Source organism: Hoplias malabaricus, chromosome 5, assembly GCF_029633855.1.
Source record: "Hoplias malabaricus isolate fHopMal1 chromosome 5, fHopMal1.hap1, whole genome shotgun sequence".
In the NCBI taxonomy this organism is placed as follows: Eukaryota; Metazoa; Chordata; class Actinopteri; order Characiformes; family Erythrinidae; genus Hoplias; species Hoplias malabaricus.
The window spans coordinates 46940301-46957440 of NC_089804.1; the positions used below are offsets into that span (position 1 = coordinate 46940301).

At 38.1% G+C, this 17140-nt stretch overlaps 1 protein-coding gene across 5 annotated transcripts in view; it reads right to left on the minus strand.

Moving 5' to 3' along the window:
* Positions 1-1517: 1517 nt before the first annotated feature.
* Positions 1518-17140, minus strand: part of atp2b3b (ATPase plasma membrane Ca2+ transporting 3b) — a 66678-nt gene continuing 51055 nt past the window's right edge. For 2 of the 5 annotated variants that reach the window (XM_066670175.1, XM_066670173.1), the window contains 3 exons: positions 16500-16682; positions 12721-12874; positions 5488-5654 (listed from right to left, as the gene is read on the minus strand). In XM_066670175.1, the coding sequence (XP_066526272.1) occupies positions 5629-5654; positions 12721-12874; positions 16500-16682 (363 nt within the window). In that variant the 3' untranslated portion in view covers positions 5488-5628. Of the gene's footprint in view, positions 5655-12720; positions 12875-16499; positions 16683-17140 lie in introns of all 5 variants that reach the window. The other 3 variants (XM_066670172.1, XM_066670171.1, XM_066670176.1) reach the window with 2 other exon arrangements.

The following is a 17140-nucleotide window of genomic DNA, read 5'->3' on the forward strand; positions in this document are numbered from 1 at the left end:
CAAGATGTGCCATAATACCCGACTTGTTTATGACAGGGGAACAGATCTGGACAGATGTTTTTTTTTATCCTGTCTAAAAGTCTTCCCCCTACAGAAATCTGTGTTTTTGTATTCACTTACATTAATCCCTGTGCTTTATTAATTAATGATGACTAAATGTCTCACTCACATCAGTACTAGATCACAAAAGACTACTTTAAGGTGATTATGACAGGGAAACAGCCTCCTTTTTGTTTGTTTGTTTTATTTTATTTTAATGATAATAATCCCTGAGTAAATGCCTATTACATAGTCGTACATAAATGTTTCATTCACTCAATTAACATTTTAAAAATATTAAAATCGTATTTCACTGTCTCCATAAAATGTCTTTATTGTACTTAATAAAACACACAAATCATTCCGTTAGCATTTTTAATTATATTAGACAAAATATTATTAAGAAAATTCTGCATAAATCATTTTTTTTCCAAAGCGGATTGTGTTATCCGTTATTTAGTACTTTTTGTTGTGTTTCGGCTCCTGTAGATGTAGCAATCGGTCGCGCGCAGGGTGATTTCTTGAATGCGCGTTCTCGCAGACTCAAGAAACATGAACTGGACGAGGAACTGAATCGGCCACAACACCCATTTTCAAACTTGGACGTTTGCAGACTGTTTAATGCAGAGGTCTTCAGACCCGGACCCTGGATCGAGGTTCCAGACCAGGATTTTAAATTAAAACGATGGTACGACGTAGAGCTCGTGAGCTACAAAATCCCAGCCTGGAACATGAATCCAAGATCCGGATTTGATGTGCAGCAAATGTGATCAACGTTTGGTAAAGGCTGTTAACACAAGCATGTGATGTTTTCTATTAGAAAATAAATCTCGCTACTAAGCAGGAGAAAACCTGTTTTCCGTCTAAAGTTTGAACACTTCGTTATTCTCTCTTCGACACGTCATGAAAGTGTACATTTCAAAGATGACATTCTGGAAAAGAAAAACCGGGGCCCAGTTAGGCTGGAAAACCTTAGTTAACATGATATCCTAAAAGTGAATTGAAGGCAGCTCGGACTAATGTCACTGTAATTTCGTTACAGCGACCCACAGCGGAAAAACAAATTAATATCTGGACTTACGTTGCAGTTTCATGTGTACACTGCACACAGCAGGGCACTAAGAGTGGAAAAAGCCAATGGAAGATCTAAAATGTGTTAATTTCAGTTCTTTAGTGATGACAGCTCTCAAATAACTGAAAATTGTGTCACCGCACTGACCTGACACTAACTACTGAGACTCAGGCTTCCATTACTTTCATTACAAAATAGTTTCTCTATAGTGTACAATTTCACAACCTAACACTCTGGATGAATTTATATTCTCCCTTAAAATATAAAATTGTAGATGCATTGTAGATAATAATGAAAGGTCAGCACTTATTTCAAGATTTCAAGAACTCAATGGCTTGATTGGGACTCTATTATTTTGAAGCAAGTGTGTTATCTCTTATAAAAGAAATGAGAACAGCCACACAATGAAAGACAACCACAGACACTGGTCAAAGTTATTATTGTAGAATACTTTGATTGTTTTTTTTTTTTATACAGACAAAAAGTGTTGACTTATTTTCCCAGTAAATTCTTAGATTTCCATACAGTTTAGTCTACAGTATACAGGTGTGTTCTTTCATCATATATAGGTACTTTTTTCTCTTAAGTAACAGGCAGGTAATTATTAATATATTTAATAGTTTTGAATTTTTTTTTCTGTTCTTTTTTTTTTTTTTTTTTTTTTTGTCTTTTTATTCATTGTAGCGCAGTAAGAGTATGCTCAGGAGAATGTGCAACTGTCTGTTTTTATCCATCAGTTAAAAGAGCACTGCTGGAAAAAACAATAAGTCATATAATTATAATAATAATCATAATAATGTACAAGATGTTTAATTCCAATTTTTTACAAAAAAGCAAAAAGAGAAAAAACAGAAAGAGACAAAGAAACAAAAATGTGCTTAAATTGTAAACAAAAGATGCACATGTGCACATTTTGGCAAAAATGTACAGCGGTGGTGCAGTTGTACAATATTTTATAATTTTTATATTAAATATATTATATTATATACTCTTTTCACATTTTGAAATTGTTCACCTTACCTTGAGTGAATTTCCTACAACGAAATGGAACAAAAGGCAGATGATGGACTTGTTTTTGGATAATTTTTTCCTGTATACATAACTTCTCTATCAGGATTTGGAGCTTGATGAAGCTGCTGATAGCTGAAGTGGAGAGGAGAGATACCATACATATGCCATTATATAATTCATCCCTGTCTGGGAAACTGAATGAGATTTGGGGCTACAATGTAGATATTTAAGTTTGAAATTGTCCAGAGAAACAAGTATAGCTTTGAAGACTATTGTGAAACAGTTAAGCTTTAGGATTAGATAAGTTTAGGCAAAGATACATCATAGTTATGGGTTGAATAGGTTAAGTGATCATTTCTCCTCTCGTTGGCCATGGTGTTAGTGAGCTTACTATGTCAATGCATAGAAACGGCTCCATGTTTTCTCAAAACCTACCAGAGCTCTCAGCAAATGAGACTCTTCTGGGACTGTATGAGCAACCTGGGCCCTTTCAATGTCTTAGACACAGATATTTAGGCTATACGTTTTCTGTATGGTGCTTAAAATGGGGCGGGGGGATCTAGTCTTACTAAGCCACATTCAAGTTTTTCTTCTGGATCCTCAGTTATCAAGAGGACAGTCTGGAATGTCCATCAGCTTCTATGTCCCCTGGTCACAGCTGGATGAGCCACCCATTTTAATCAGTGTATTCACTGACACATGAGAAGTCAGAGCGGCAGTGAGGTGTCAGTCCAATCCAAGGCTTTGCTCTGAGAAAAAGGGTCTAGGAACTGGAGAATAACATCTGGTGTCAATAGCACATCAATGGCCGTAAGGAGAAATGTTATGTCCACCTACTGCTGAAGAGACACAGTGAAAGCCAGTGAAAAAATGGGCCATCCATTAGACAAAGGTGAAGTCAAACAATGACAGTGAAATGTGCTATGATTATCAACACATGCTCTGCACAGACACCACTGAGCAATGCAATGACATGATCCACCAATGTTCATGCTTGCATTGTATGCTTTCAACAATTGCCAGTCTTTGACAACTGGGCACTCTAGAAAAGTATTCTATACAGATAAAGGATTTCTGAGAGCCCTATGTACATTTTTATCAAGCTTATTTCACAGAGCTGTGGACAGGGCAGTCTGTTGCATAAGTGCCAGTCCCATTCCCCAAATGATTGTATTGCATTGCAATGCATTGACTAGAGCAACATGATCTTGGATGTACCAAGCCAGAATCTAATGGGGTACAAGAGGGTGCTGCCCCCTCTGATACTCACACATATGGAGTGTTAATGGAATGTATTCGAGTCTAATATTCTATAATGCATCATGGTACATCATGGGTTTTACAGTGTGGTGTTGACATGCTGTACTAAGCAACATGTGATTTTTTGGTATCCTAATGTCACCTGATACCAAACCACACTCATAGCAAAAAAAAAGTGTCATTTGCATTTTGTCAAAGTCCACTGGTGACCACAGCGGTGTTCCACCTTTAAACTGTTTGTTCAAACCAGTGAGCCCTGATAATGTGCAAAAATAAAGTGATGTCAGTCTCACAGATTGTCCATCATTCATTTCTTTGATATTAATGACAGGAGTGGCAGTATAAGATGGGGTTTCCTATCCTGGTTCAGACCCTGACACCACAGTCTGCAGTCAGATGTTTGACTTCATCACAAAACATATATCACTTCCTGATGACCTTAAAACAAACTAACTAAAAAAAGATGTAATAATGATGTCCAAAACCAACAGTGACTATGAATGGATTTAAAGGGCCAGCAAGTATGTATATGTTATGAGTGAATCATACTTTTTCCACAATGCTTTAAAGGGAAAATGCATTTTGTTGGTGTAATCCGCAAAAACACATGTCAAAAGAAATGAAATTAACAGTCCTAAAGACACAATGAAAATCTGAGACCGGGCAAATTCACATCAAGTTTCGGCTGTAGTACATCAGCCTGTGTGATCACAAAGATGATCCCGGAATTGGAACTCATATGATGGAAAGTCATCAGAACCAGCTGTTACATATCAGTGGAAAAGTCTGTGAAGGGAGACTGCCCAAATCTTCTACCCTGTAGCATATTTCAAGCAATACATTGAGATGTTTTAAAACGGAATGAAATTATTAGAATGGCTTTTAATATAAACACACCTCCTCTTCGGGTAGAGATTATCAAATGATTATCAACTGATCTCAAAACATATGCTTAGAAAATGTTTTTGCAAAAGAAAAATTTAGTGACTGTAGATTGATCTGATGGAGGAATGTTATTTTAAAATGTTTTTTTTTTTTTGCTATTTGCAGATGCATTATAATTTAATTACTTTAAACTTTAAATTTTACTGTAACTTTGTTTTGTTAGTACTTATTTTTTTCTATTTTTTCAGGACAGACACAACACATACACACACAAAGAGAGAAATAGACAAAGCGAGAATGGGAAAAATGTTGCAGAGCAAAAAATAAACAACCAAATAAATAATGAATGAATAAATAAAAAATTCAATAAATAAACCAATGCTGTTAAAGCTAATCCAGAAAGCAGTTGTCATAGAGTAATAAAATTTGAATGTCCAAACAGAGTGATGATAATCCGAGCACTAACAATGACAGTCAGAATAATACGGTTGTAGTTATGAGCGTTATAATGATGCCATAACATCAAGAAAAAGTGATTGGACCCCTACTCCGCCTGCAGGGAGCTCATAATACCTTTTCCACTTTGAAAAGTCAAAGTCACAGACATGGATTTTACCATTAAAACTCTTATCTGAAATGACTCTCCCTCCCCCACCAGTCATACCAACCCTGTCCCGATTGGGGAACAGGTTCCTCACCTTCCAGGGCCTGGTCTTCATCCCCACAGACACACAGCACACTGGCCTCCCCTCTACACAGTGAGAGGAAGTGGGTGTCTGTGGCCTCTAAAGACGTAAGTGCTTTGGTGGATGGTGGTAGTGAAGGTGAATGATGGTGATTTGCGGACTTTGTCTGTTTTGAATAGTTGGGGTGAAGGCACACCAACTACTGTGTCCACAGGAGTTCCTCAACCACCTCTCACGTTTCTGCAACTTCAGAGTCCTTCAGATGGCCTTTTCGAAGGCCACACAGGCAGTCATAATGAGGTCTCCAGGCTGAGGAGGGGGCACGGCTGTCTGGGAAAAGTGGTCCAGTGTCCAGTGTGGTCTGTGAGCTGGGTCAGGTGGTGGATGCTGCTCTCAATGGCATTGTTGTTGCGGTTGGGCGTGGCAGGCAGGCTGTACTGGCGGTAGGGACGTGGATGATGGCGGGCTGGGGGTGGAGGTGGAGGCTTGCGGAGTGCTGGGTGCAGGTGGTGGTGGTAGTGGTTGTGCTTGGACAGTTCCGATTCATCATCAATGTCCGTGTCGTCGATCAGCGGGATGTTGTGGATGAAATCGTTGATGAGAAACTCAGGGTGCGCCATGAAATTGTGGATGGAGTTCCTGGACTCAGGCTTCTCGATGCCATCATAGAGTGAACTACGGAACGCTTTCACCACCCGCATCTGTGGGAAAGTTGGGGGAGTTGGAATAGGCCAGAAGACAAGAAGGAATAGAAAAGTGGGATGAGGTGGAAGCAAGGCAGAAAAGAGTAGCGGGAATAGTAAGGGAAGACAGAGGGTGTGAATAGAGAAGAGAGGTAGAAATAAAAAAAAATTTAGTACATGTTTTACAAACATTGATCCTGGACACTGTAGAACCTTCTCTGGACATGCCTTATAATGCACAGACAGCTCAAGATCAAGTTGCTGCAATGTAGCATTAAATCTAATTTGTTATTAATACAAAATACATAAGCTTTTACTAAGAAATATAAGCTTTTTCTTTTCAATCTTTCCAATTTACACAAAACATGATCACTTTGTTGACTAGAACAATGATGATATTGTTTTCTATTTTCTCTTTTTTTGTGTTTTATTCTTTATTCATTTTTATTGTTGATATTTTTCTTTTCAGACTATCAAACATGTTGCGCAACCAGATCTTAAGAGTCTCTCAAAGAGAGATGACAAATGAAAATCAAATAAAAAACTGAGGTAGCAGGAAATGGACTCATACAGTCAATTCACCACAGTCACTCACAATCAAGACAATGGACGTTCATTCTCATGAACTTAAAACAGAACACAACAGACTTTGGACGGGAAGACAGATGGAATCACACAAACAAACACAAAATAAATGCTAGCTATGTGTGTATACCGACCAGTTAGAAGGAAACTGAAAGAGCAAGAGACACGGAAAGTTTGTGAGAGGCAGAGAAATAAAGTGAAAGAACGAGAGAGCAAAGCCTTAATACACACATAGATATACAGCCAAAGAAAGAGACGGTGGGTTAGAATCTGCAACAGAGTGCTGAGTGTAGCATTAGAGGGGAAAGAAATGGCGAGACACACAGACACGAGACTGGGGGTCCACCTGGTGGGATGGAGGACAGATGCAGGCAGAGGGGTGGAGCACCGCATCTACAGTCATAAATTATGACTGATGCCACACTGGCACTGGCTGCAGTCAGGGGCATGGCTACATCACTGATATGCAAATGAAGCAATGAGCCTCTCTGGTCAAGTGACTGTGATGTGGCATCATGTGTCAGCATGCTCAGCCCAGCAAAGCCATTAACCAATGAACGTTAATGAGGAGAGAAATTATGGAGTGTTAGATTGTAGTGAGGTGCTAAGTAAGACTAGGTCTGTGAACTAGAATTACATGTTTGTTAACGTGGTCCTGAACACTTCTCGCTAAATAGACTTTCTAAAACCAAGAAATGTCTAATGTTTTCAAACATTAATGCTTTTGGGCTAATGATTATTTAATTAGTCACTAATAATTAAAAATTATAGTATTCATTTATTATTATGATTTTTAATCTTAGTAGTTGGCTATCCTAAATATGACTGAATTTTGGTGGGTGGCCTCAACTGTCAATATATTTAAGGCATATTATTTAGTTATTAATATCAAAGAAATATCTATCTGCCACATTGGTAGTATTAAAGCTAACTAGCTCAATTTCAGTGTACTTTCTTATACTTTACAAGAAACAAGATACACCCAAATTTGACTGAAATCAAAATATAATATAGTTCATATGATCACTTGCTTCAATGCTCCATTGAAATTTTTTTGTGTGCCTACTATTATGAATTTTCTTATGTCCATGAAACTAATAGATAAGTTATGTAAAAGGAAGTGAACTATATACAGGTTTTTAAAACTTAATACACCTGAGTAAACTTCATACAATAGCATGATGACTTCAGCCTACCCTGACACTGGTCATTTCCTGCCACATTGGTGGCACTTGACATCCACTTGCTGTGACAGAATATCTTAACAAGCACTGTCACACTGACAAGCACAGAACAGGCACAATACACACAGACACAGCCAAATCAGCACAAATATCTCGCTGTGTGGATATAGTTCCCTAGGCCTGGACTCTGTATGTTCCCAGAAGTTCAGAATCATTCCTACACTTGGCATTATTCCAAAACACACTAAGAAGTAGCAGCGGTTAATTTTGTGGATGGTAGTGCTGAGCGGATTGAGAGAAGAAAATAAAAATTAAAAAGAGAGAAACCAGAGCATTGTTTGGCATGCAGCAGTGCAGACAGGTGCAGATGGGGTAACAGAAGAGCTGGCGTGAGCTTTGATGCGTTCTGCTGCAGACAGGCTAACCAGAGAAGAGTGAAGTCGCACAGTAGCCAATCAAAAACTAACACACACACTGGATGAGCTCATTCCAGTGCAGCTGTCTTGTTCTCTATGAAAATGAAATAAATTATAGAAAAGAACAACCAAAAAAGCAAGAAAATAAAAGTAAAGTGGTAAGCAGCCAGGCTCATGCTGTAAGGACAAATCAAATGAAGCTGTAGCACATATACACACGGGTCTCTGATGTGTATATATAAAGATTTGGAGATGAGAAGATTTAGATGCACATTCCTTTGCTGCGGTATAGCCCACCTCCCCCACCCCTCTCACACCAGTCCATTAAAAAAAACCTCACCCAGCAAAGGAAAAAGAAGCTAAATGAACTGGAAAAAAGATTTCAAATGACAGAAAAACCAACAAACCAACAAACAAATAAACAAACAAACAGGAAGAAACGGTCAAGCATTTGGTTAAGTGCTTATATGTTTTTCCAAAGAGCCTGTCTGTCAGCAAGGAAAAAGACCTCATGCAAATTGTGAACGATTTCAATAACGTCTCGTTCTCTTTTGTTTGTTCGCGTTTTGTTTGTATTCCTTCATTTTAAACTTTCTTGCATGGACACAGGTAAACTTTCGAGTATAATGCCCACAGTAGAGGAATGGAGGAAAGCAAAGACTGGATGTTACTAGTGATGTTTTCTCTTTGCTCTGGATGGTTAGCATGCCAGATTACAGTCCACTGCCTCCCCCACGCTGTCCTTCAAAGAAAAAGCTTGATGGAAAAACTTGATCATTAAAAAAATGAAACAACTCAAAATATATTCCATATAAACATTTTTTTTTCTTTCCAAAGATGTTCTGCAAATCAACTATAGCTAAATAAGATTCACTGAAGCAAGAACAGAGTGAGAGTGTAAGCAGAGGAAAGGGAGAGTGCTTAAAGAAGCTTGGATGAAAACTGAAGGTTAATGATAATGACCTCACGTCCTGTCAAAAAAAAATGGCCTCACATCCCCCTGACCTTATGAATTCATGTTAAGTCAAGTTTAACTCCTAAAATTGCATCCTGAGGTTTTAGATCATCAATTAGTACTCTACAGTCCTCCTAATGCACAGTTAAAAAACTTTTGCTTCAGCAATGGACTGCTGAAATCATAAAATAGTAGTCCTCAGGATCTGTTTATATTCTTTAATTAAGGTTTTAACACTGCTCTAACTGCAAATTCAGTTAATACACATTGTTGACATTGTTCATAGTCACTGAAGGTGCATCTGGCCATGAAGAGTATTTATGAAGCTTCAGTTAAGTGCTGATCTAGGATGTGATATGTGTTCATATGAATAGCAGTAAGTTTATTAAAGCCAAAAGCTGCCCCTAAAGCAGCAGCACAATTCCAAAGAGTTTAGTGAAAAGGTCAAATTTAAAAGTGCTGGGTAAAGTTGCTGTACCTCATTTTCCGTCATAAACTTTTTCCATTAAAAAACCCTTCCATGCACAGAGTGGCTTACCATACATGGTAAATGTTTGAGCAAATGAGATCCAGGTGAGAGATGTAAACACGAATAGCCATCAGAGCTATGCCTTTAGACTGTGATCATGTTTTAAAAAAATGCCCACTGAAAACAAATATGCCCCACTGTGTAATAGTCTATAGGACAGCCTGCATGAAACAGATTTAAGATACATTTATCTAAAATTGATGTGTAAATATGTCCACCTCTTTCCTGTAGCAACAGCAAAAGCTTCTTCTGGGAATTTCCACTAATGTTGGAACACTGCTGTCTGCTTTAAAGACTTCAATGTAGTCAGCTACAAGTGCATCAGCAAGGTCAGGTACTGATGTTAAATGCCACTCCAACTCATATCAGTGGTATTGGATGATGCTCTATTACTTCCATAGCTCCATACCTCAATGTGAATGACTTCTATTTCAAAGTTGGCACTGAGAATGGTGAACTTAAACTTATGTGCAGCTGTTCCATTTGAACAATTTTTTATTGAGAATTCACTCATTACAAGTGCTGTCTTTCTATTCTGGAATCTGTACAGGAATTCAGTCCTGGAATACATTCATTTTTTGTGGCTTGTGGTAATATAAATGACAAAGTAAGAACATTTGTGCAGCTCGTCAGTTAAGTGCAGGTGTGCCCGAAAAAGATATAAGCCAGATGTTTTACAAATGTAATTCCATCTATGCAGGGAGAAATTAGAGGCTGTAAAAAACATATAACATACACAGACATTCTGCCTACAAATCTTAATGCAGGCAGATAATACAGTGATGAAGAGAGTGAAAAAAAGAGGTGGGAGCATGAATGCAGAGCCATGCAGTAGAGGGTTACACTGAAGCGTGGACATGAGAGGACATGTAACAAGCGCACTCATACACACACACACACACACACACACACACACACACACACACACACACCCGCCAAAGAAATAGGATGAGACATGTGTTGACATGGAGGATGGAGCATTGCACAGAGTGGACAGCTGCAGGGGAAGCATGAAAAGCATAAGCCTGACACTTCTACCCTGCAACCCAAAAAAAAAAAAGAAAAACAAGCCTTGGGCACACACAAGAGCAATGGAAGAAGAAAGCAAAAATTAAACACAAGCGCTTAAAGCACTTCATATTTTAAGAAGCTTTGCAAATTCATGTTTAAGTCTATGTTGCCATCCATAAAAATAAAACTTATTTAAAACAGCAGCATGCTAAAATGAGTGGTATTAAAGTAAACATGTACAAACATTTGAAGTTGTAATTCATGTTCAAATTAAAAACATTTGTATCAGGGGTAAATTTAAAATCATTTCAATGTCCTAGATACAGAGTACTAGGAGAATAACAGGTAGCCTATAGAAAAAGGCAGAAGACAGGAGAAACACAGATAGGAGTGATGACCCAATGGGGAGAGAGAAAGAGACAGATGAAGAGAGACAGATAATAGGAAGGACAGACATATAAATAGGAAGAGTTGATTCTGATGGATCTGTGGAAGGGAGTTAAACGCAGAGACATTAGGAGATACTTTTGCAAAATCTCAGTATTAGGAAACAACCTGCATTATCTGGGAAAAAACGATTGACGAGAGGGAGACAGAGGGAGGGAGGGAGAGAGAGAGACAGAGAGACAGAGAGAGAGAGAGAGACAGCGAGAGATAGAAAGATAGAGAGAGAGAATCCTTATAGGGCTTATACTCGAAGGTTTACCCCAGCACAGGCTGGAACACTTTGCCACACTTTTGTATGTTTGATCTTAGGAAAAGCTTTTCTAGCTGTGCACCAGAGCAAACCACGCTTGACAACAGAAACCTCTTGAAAAGAAAAAAAAGAAAGTGGTGCCATGTTCTCTCTGCATTTCCTCTGTAGGTATTCCTTTGTTTCAGACAGATTTCTCTGGGTACTCTCACAGTTGGGCTACACAGACTGCAGCGATCCATCAGAGCTGCATCACTATGAGTAAATTACTTTTTTACTAACCTGTAATTTCACAAATTAATCATTTAATCTTTAAGGGAAGTACCCTTTATTGTATTTGAAAACCTCTTTTTACCATATTTTATTTTGGTCAAAAAAAAAGTTCAAACTCACAAACTTCATTGTAAATGATGAGAATAGATTACAGTTAGAAACATTCCCAAATTGATGAAGTTCCATGTGCACTTTCACACAGAGGCATAACAAATCATTTTGGTGCTGCAAGCCTTCGTGATGGAACATACATTTTTCAAAGGCTAAATGCACCTCCTGTCCACTGTAGATGATTCAATACAACTCTGAAGTGGATGCTGGAATGTACATGTAACCCAACTCTGAAAGTGAAACCGCAAACATCTCTGTCAAAGCAGCAGACGAGGCATTTAACAGAGTGCGTCAACACTGTAAGTGGTCTGATCGAATGAAAGCAAATAGAGAGAGAATGGCTTACTTGGCCCATCCAGAGGGCACTGAAAACAAAACCAAGCCTCACTTGACAAGGACAACCCAACAGCAAGAGGAGAGGACCAACACAGCAAGACAGAAGGGGTTGGGGTGCAAACAGCAGTCCACATGTTCAGACAGGACGACTTGCAAAGAGCCACACACGCACAGAAACCAGACTGACCACAGGCAACTTGAGGAAAAAATGTATATAAAAACAGATCAATATTACACTGCACCTCTTGTGCAAAGTGTGTATAGGGGTCTGGAGTGTTATGAAACATGAATGTGTGTGCCTACCAGTGTGCTGTGTCAATTCTTATAGGTGTGAGATGTGTGTATATATATATATATATATATATATATATATATGTGTGTGTGTGTGTGTGTGTGTATGTTAGTGTATGCATTGCTGTTTCTAAGATTGTGTATGAATTTGTATTCATTTTTGGAATAACATACTATAATAATTACTGTGCAGAAGAACAGGGAATCTGAAATTTTTACATAGTTACACAGTACCGTGCAGTCTTAGGTCTCTAAGTAAATTGTTCCCAATAGCCACTGCAATTATTTTTGAAATTTACAAGCAACATTCCTGATGTAGCTCAAAGGAATATTTACTATCCAATTTATTATAAAATTATTTGTGGAGGTGCTCACGAAGCCAATATTTTTACATGAATATCCTTTTTATTGCAAAGCATCTACTTTCTGATAAACCCTTACTGCCAAAATAATTAGCTGTTTAGATCTAATTTTCTCAGGTACCCAAGACTTGAACAACACAATAGCTTATCATATATATATATATATATATATATATATATATATATATATATATATATATACCTAACCATACACATGTGTGGACATAGGGACATATGGCCCTGCCCTGGCAGAAAAAAAATGGTTTTGTTAATGCATATTTATGTGTAAAACGTGTGTGTTTGTGTGTGTCTGACACAGGGAAAGCGGGGGACTCACTCCCTGGGGCGGCGCTTGCATTGGCAGTGGAGAGAACTACATGAGTGGGGGTAGAAATATTGGTTACGTCATGGAGCTGGCTGAGCACAGACGAGCGCCGTCGCACTGCACCCTGAAACGAACCACTTCTCTTGAATGTACTCACTACCTCCATCTGCAGGACAGAGAGAGAACCATATCACACACATCAACAAGAGAGAGAGTGAGAGTGAGAGAGAGAGAGAGAGAGAGAGAGAGAGAGAGAGAGAGAGAACCATGAAAAGAATACATTTTTATGAGTGGTACACGCTATCATCTGAATAATATGATTTACAACAAAGGAGATACTGACACACTCATTAAAACACACCCTCATTAGAACTCCTGGTGTGAATGTGTCAATCAATGCTGCTACTCAAGTAAACAAGCTAAACCTGGAATTCACAAAAAAAATATATATATTAAGGAAATAGCTCTACAACCCCTTAGAGACAGTGTGTGAATAGTTTTGAAAATAAAACAAGACCTGAAGCCACTGAAAGAGTAACAAGGAAAACAAGAACTAAAGTATGCAAATCTATAAAATTACAAATTAATTCAGGTATACTACCTATCTAAATTTCATCTAGCCTAACCTAAAAGTTAATAAGCTAACTTATTACCAAAGCTAAGCTGATGATATGTCTGGGTTATCTTATCCTGTTACACGTCTGCCCTGCCATTCTACACCATGTGAGTGATTTCATTTTTAGTCACAAACAATTGATTATGGAGGCCCTATGGGCTCGATGAAATAAAAAGGGGAATGTACGTTCCACATTATATATTTTTTTCTGCCTATTATACACACTGTAAGTAAGATGGACTGCTCCCTTGTGTTCAAAGCTGGAACAGCATGCTTTAAGTTTTAGCACCACCTTTCCTCAGAAAGTATTTTTTTCCAGTTTGAATGGAGCCATGAAGGGTAACAAAAAAAAATCCATCTGGCTCACCTCACTAATACAAAACAATTGGAAGAAGATATTGGTGTATATAAAAGGCACAAAAAATAATGTGGATCTTACCTTCAGATTTTTATTTTTCTTATGCCCTTTAGGGCAACTACATCACTGGATCACTGTCCAACTACAAAACAACAGCTATCTGTTCCATCACTGCAATTTTAAGTGGTAGTTATTGGTATGCCTCAGAGTTGATAGGTTAACTTAATGCTCTACATCTGGACTACAATAACTTTTACAAAGTACAACAAATTACACAGACGTATTTTTTAGTCATCGTCTCTTCCAAAATATGCTGATTAAAGCTGGTGTCTCACACTTTGGTGCAAACACTGTTGGATGAAAGCCGTGATCAAATTCAACTAACTGATGATATGAGGCTTGTTGCTGTAATGTGTGTTCTGTTTCTGTGGTGAGTGGTGAAGGGATCGATGGAAACCTTGTGAGGAGCTTTGCTAGCACTTCAGCAATTTGTGTCTGACACACTATTGCTAAGCTCTTCATCATACAGCTCCATTTCATACCTTAAGCTTACTATGTGTGAGTGGATCTGTGTGTATTTTAGAAAGTGTGTGTGTGTATGTGTGTGTGTGTGTGGTTGTGTGTTCATGTTAAGGTATTGAAAGAATTTTTGGCTCTTTCAAGCTGGGACTGTAAGATGAGTATTGATAGTGTACCAGAACATCATGAGGACGTCAGATATCTGCTGCAAGCTTTGTTTAAAACCCACTAAAAGACATGGAAAAAAGCTGCTGTACACTCTACCTTTCAGAGATGCAGTGTATATTTCCCCCAAAAAAATATTTTTTCAGCTTTCCAAGTGATAAGTTTATGACTTTTCTCTTTCTCTGATATAATAATCAAATTAATAGTGTAAGTATTCACAAAATTCATAGGTTGATACTACTCTCTGTTACTGCTGTGAATCGGTATCTCTGTGTTTCCATTCAAAACATAAATTTTCCAATAGAATCATATTAACATCCATACACAGCCTTACATAAGCAAGACCCTGCTACCAGGCCACACACATCATCAGTAAATATTGGGAAAAGAAAGGCACTGCTTCAGTTCCACCAGAGAAAACACACTGAGTGACACAAACATCAACACATGCAAATACATACTAAAACTACAATAAAAAAAAAGGAATTTAACTGGCAAGGCTACTATCAAACGTTAATTAAGCACTGGCCATTTCTTGCACATTCAGGAGGGACACTAGACTTATATCCAATGGGATGCACCAAGTAAAAAACGTCTTTATAAGAAACACCATTAGCAAAGTTTGGTAGAAGAAAGGAATATTACATAAGTTAGAGACGCAGCCACAAAATGAAATGAAACTAAGACTGAGAAAGAAAATTATTAAACAAAACAACATGTAAATAAAAAAGGAATTAAAGAAGTGAGAGCCCTTAGGATGAAGAAAGATTAACAAGGAAAGAGAAGTGAAAGAGTGTCTATGGGGATAATTAATCAACATCAGAAACCCCAGTAATCAAATACTCAAAATGAAATCAACCCCAGTAAGGCCTAAATAGTTCTCTTTAGATAAAAAATACAGTGTCCAAACTTGGCCCTACTAAAAGATTTTAGAACATACAGTAGTGTGCACAATCAGATACCCCCTTAATTTATTTAATTTTCTTGAAAAATGGCCATCAATTACACATTGGTTAGTTTCAAGAAAACACTTATGTTTAAAATTATATAAAGAGTGGCTTTCTCATTAAAATAAGTAACTGTGGTTCTCTTCAGACCTGAAGCAAGAGGGTAGCTTAATATTCTCCTAGTTCCCAAAGATTCTCCATGTACTATTTGTCTGAGGGTGCCAGTTCTGGTGGCCTACTAGGTTTTGTTAGGTTGTGATAGAAAATATTCTCTAAAACTATTTAGAATTTTTAAAAAAGTATTGTCAGTTCTTGATTTTTCCCCTCTATTTGATTTGATTCTTCTTGTCATACTCAGCAGCAATTTATTGGTTTTAAAATCAGAAGGAAATGTGCACAAATGCTGAAATACTTACTACTGGGGGAGGGGGGGGTGCTCTGTTATTTTATAACAAAGTTAAGTGTCTCACTTAATTTTCTTTACTTTACTTTTTCTTTGACAATGACAAATGAGCTACTTGTACCAGTCACAGGCATTTAAACTGGAAAATAAATGAATGAAATGTACATTATAACATCAAATTTAAGGGTAAATAGCACTTATGGTCCAGATTACACAGTAAAATTAGTAGGCAAATCCCACAGAGCTCCACTGGACAAATCCTGCAGCTCAGAGGCAAAAGAGAAGCTACACAATAAATCAGGCCTCTATTGGACTCCAGTTACATAATAGAGTAGCAAAACAGCTCTGAACAGGGGAGGACTTCTATGGATCCCTGTCAGGGAAATCTATACTCATTTAGCAAAGCATCCCAAAAGCAAAGACCACTGAAGGGAGAGGGAGATAGATAGATAAATAAAGAGAGAGAAAGAGAGAGAAAGAGAGAGAGAGAGAGAGAGAGAGAGAGAGAGAGAGAGAGAGAGAGAGAGAGAGGAGCAAGACAACACAAGAGACAGGAACAAAGGTAATAATGAAAAGCCGATGTTTGGTGACGCTCAAGGAAGGTCTGGAGAGAAAGAAAAGAGAGAGAGAGAGAGAGAGAGAGAGAGAGAGAGAGAGAGAGTGATGAAAGTTTGAGAGAAGTAAAGGTAAAGCATATCATAATAGCATTTTTGTCAATTTGTCCATGAAAGTCAGCACTACGTCTACCGGTGGACTAGGGGATTCTCGAGTCACACACAGCACCTGAGTCTGGATGCGGTTGAGGCCTCTAAACCAGAGGATTTGGCCCCTGCGGAGCTCTCTTTCAGCGTGGTCAATCTCTTCCTCATCCTCAGCCAGCTCATCCTCTGTCATCTCATCAGTACCTGGCCCTGTGCCTGCCTCCTTCAAACACTTCAGGTGACTGGTGGGCACTGTTGCGATTACCTAGAGCATAGAACCAGATGTTGACAAAATGTATGTGTGCAGTTTTGGTAAAAGAGTAAACCCACATGTACATGTACACATGAACACCTGAGCAAGTCCTGGGTAAATTGTCTTGGGCTTAAAATGTCAATGTGAAAATAAGAGAGAAAGGTTAAAAAAATGCAAAATGAAAAAACATCATCTGTAATCCCAATTTTTTACTCTTTAATTTCTAGGTCTGTGTTTTCACTCTGGTTCACTTTTACCATCTGTTTTCTGATGGCCTCTGAATGCAGTCTAAAGAAGAGCCTACACTTATTACAGAAATACATGTAGGAAATGGCTATAATTATGGGTGAATAGATAAAAAGTGAAATTAAATGATTTGTTTGCTCTAACATTACTCAGCTTTATTAATCTCATGCTCAGACCTTGCCACCAATTTTAATCTTAGTATGGAACTTTGACTGGAGAACCAT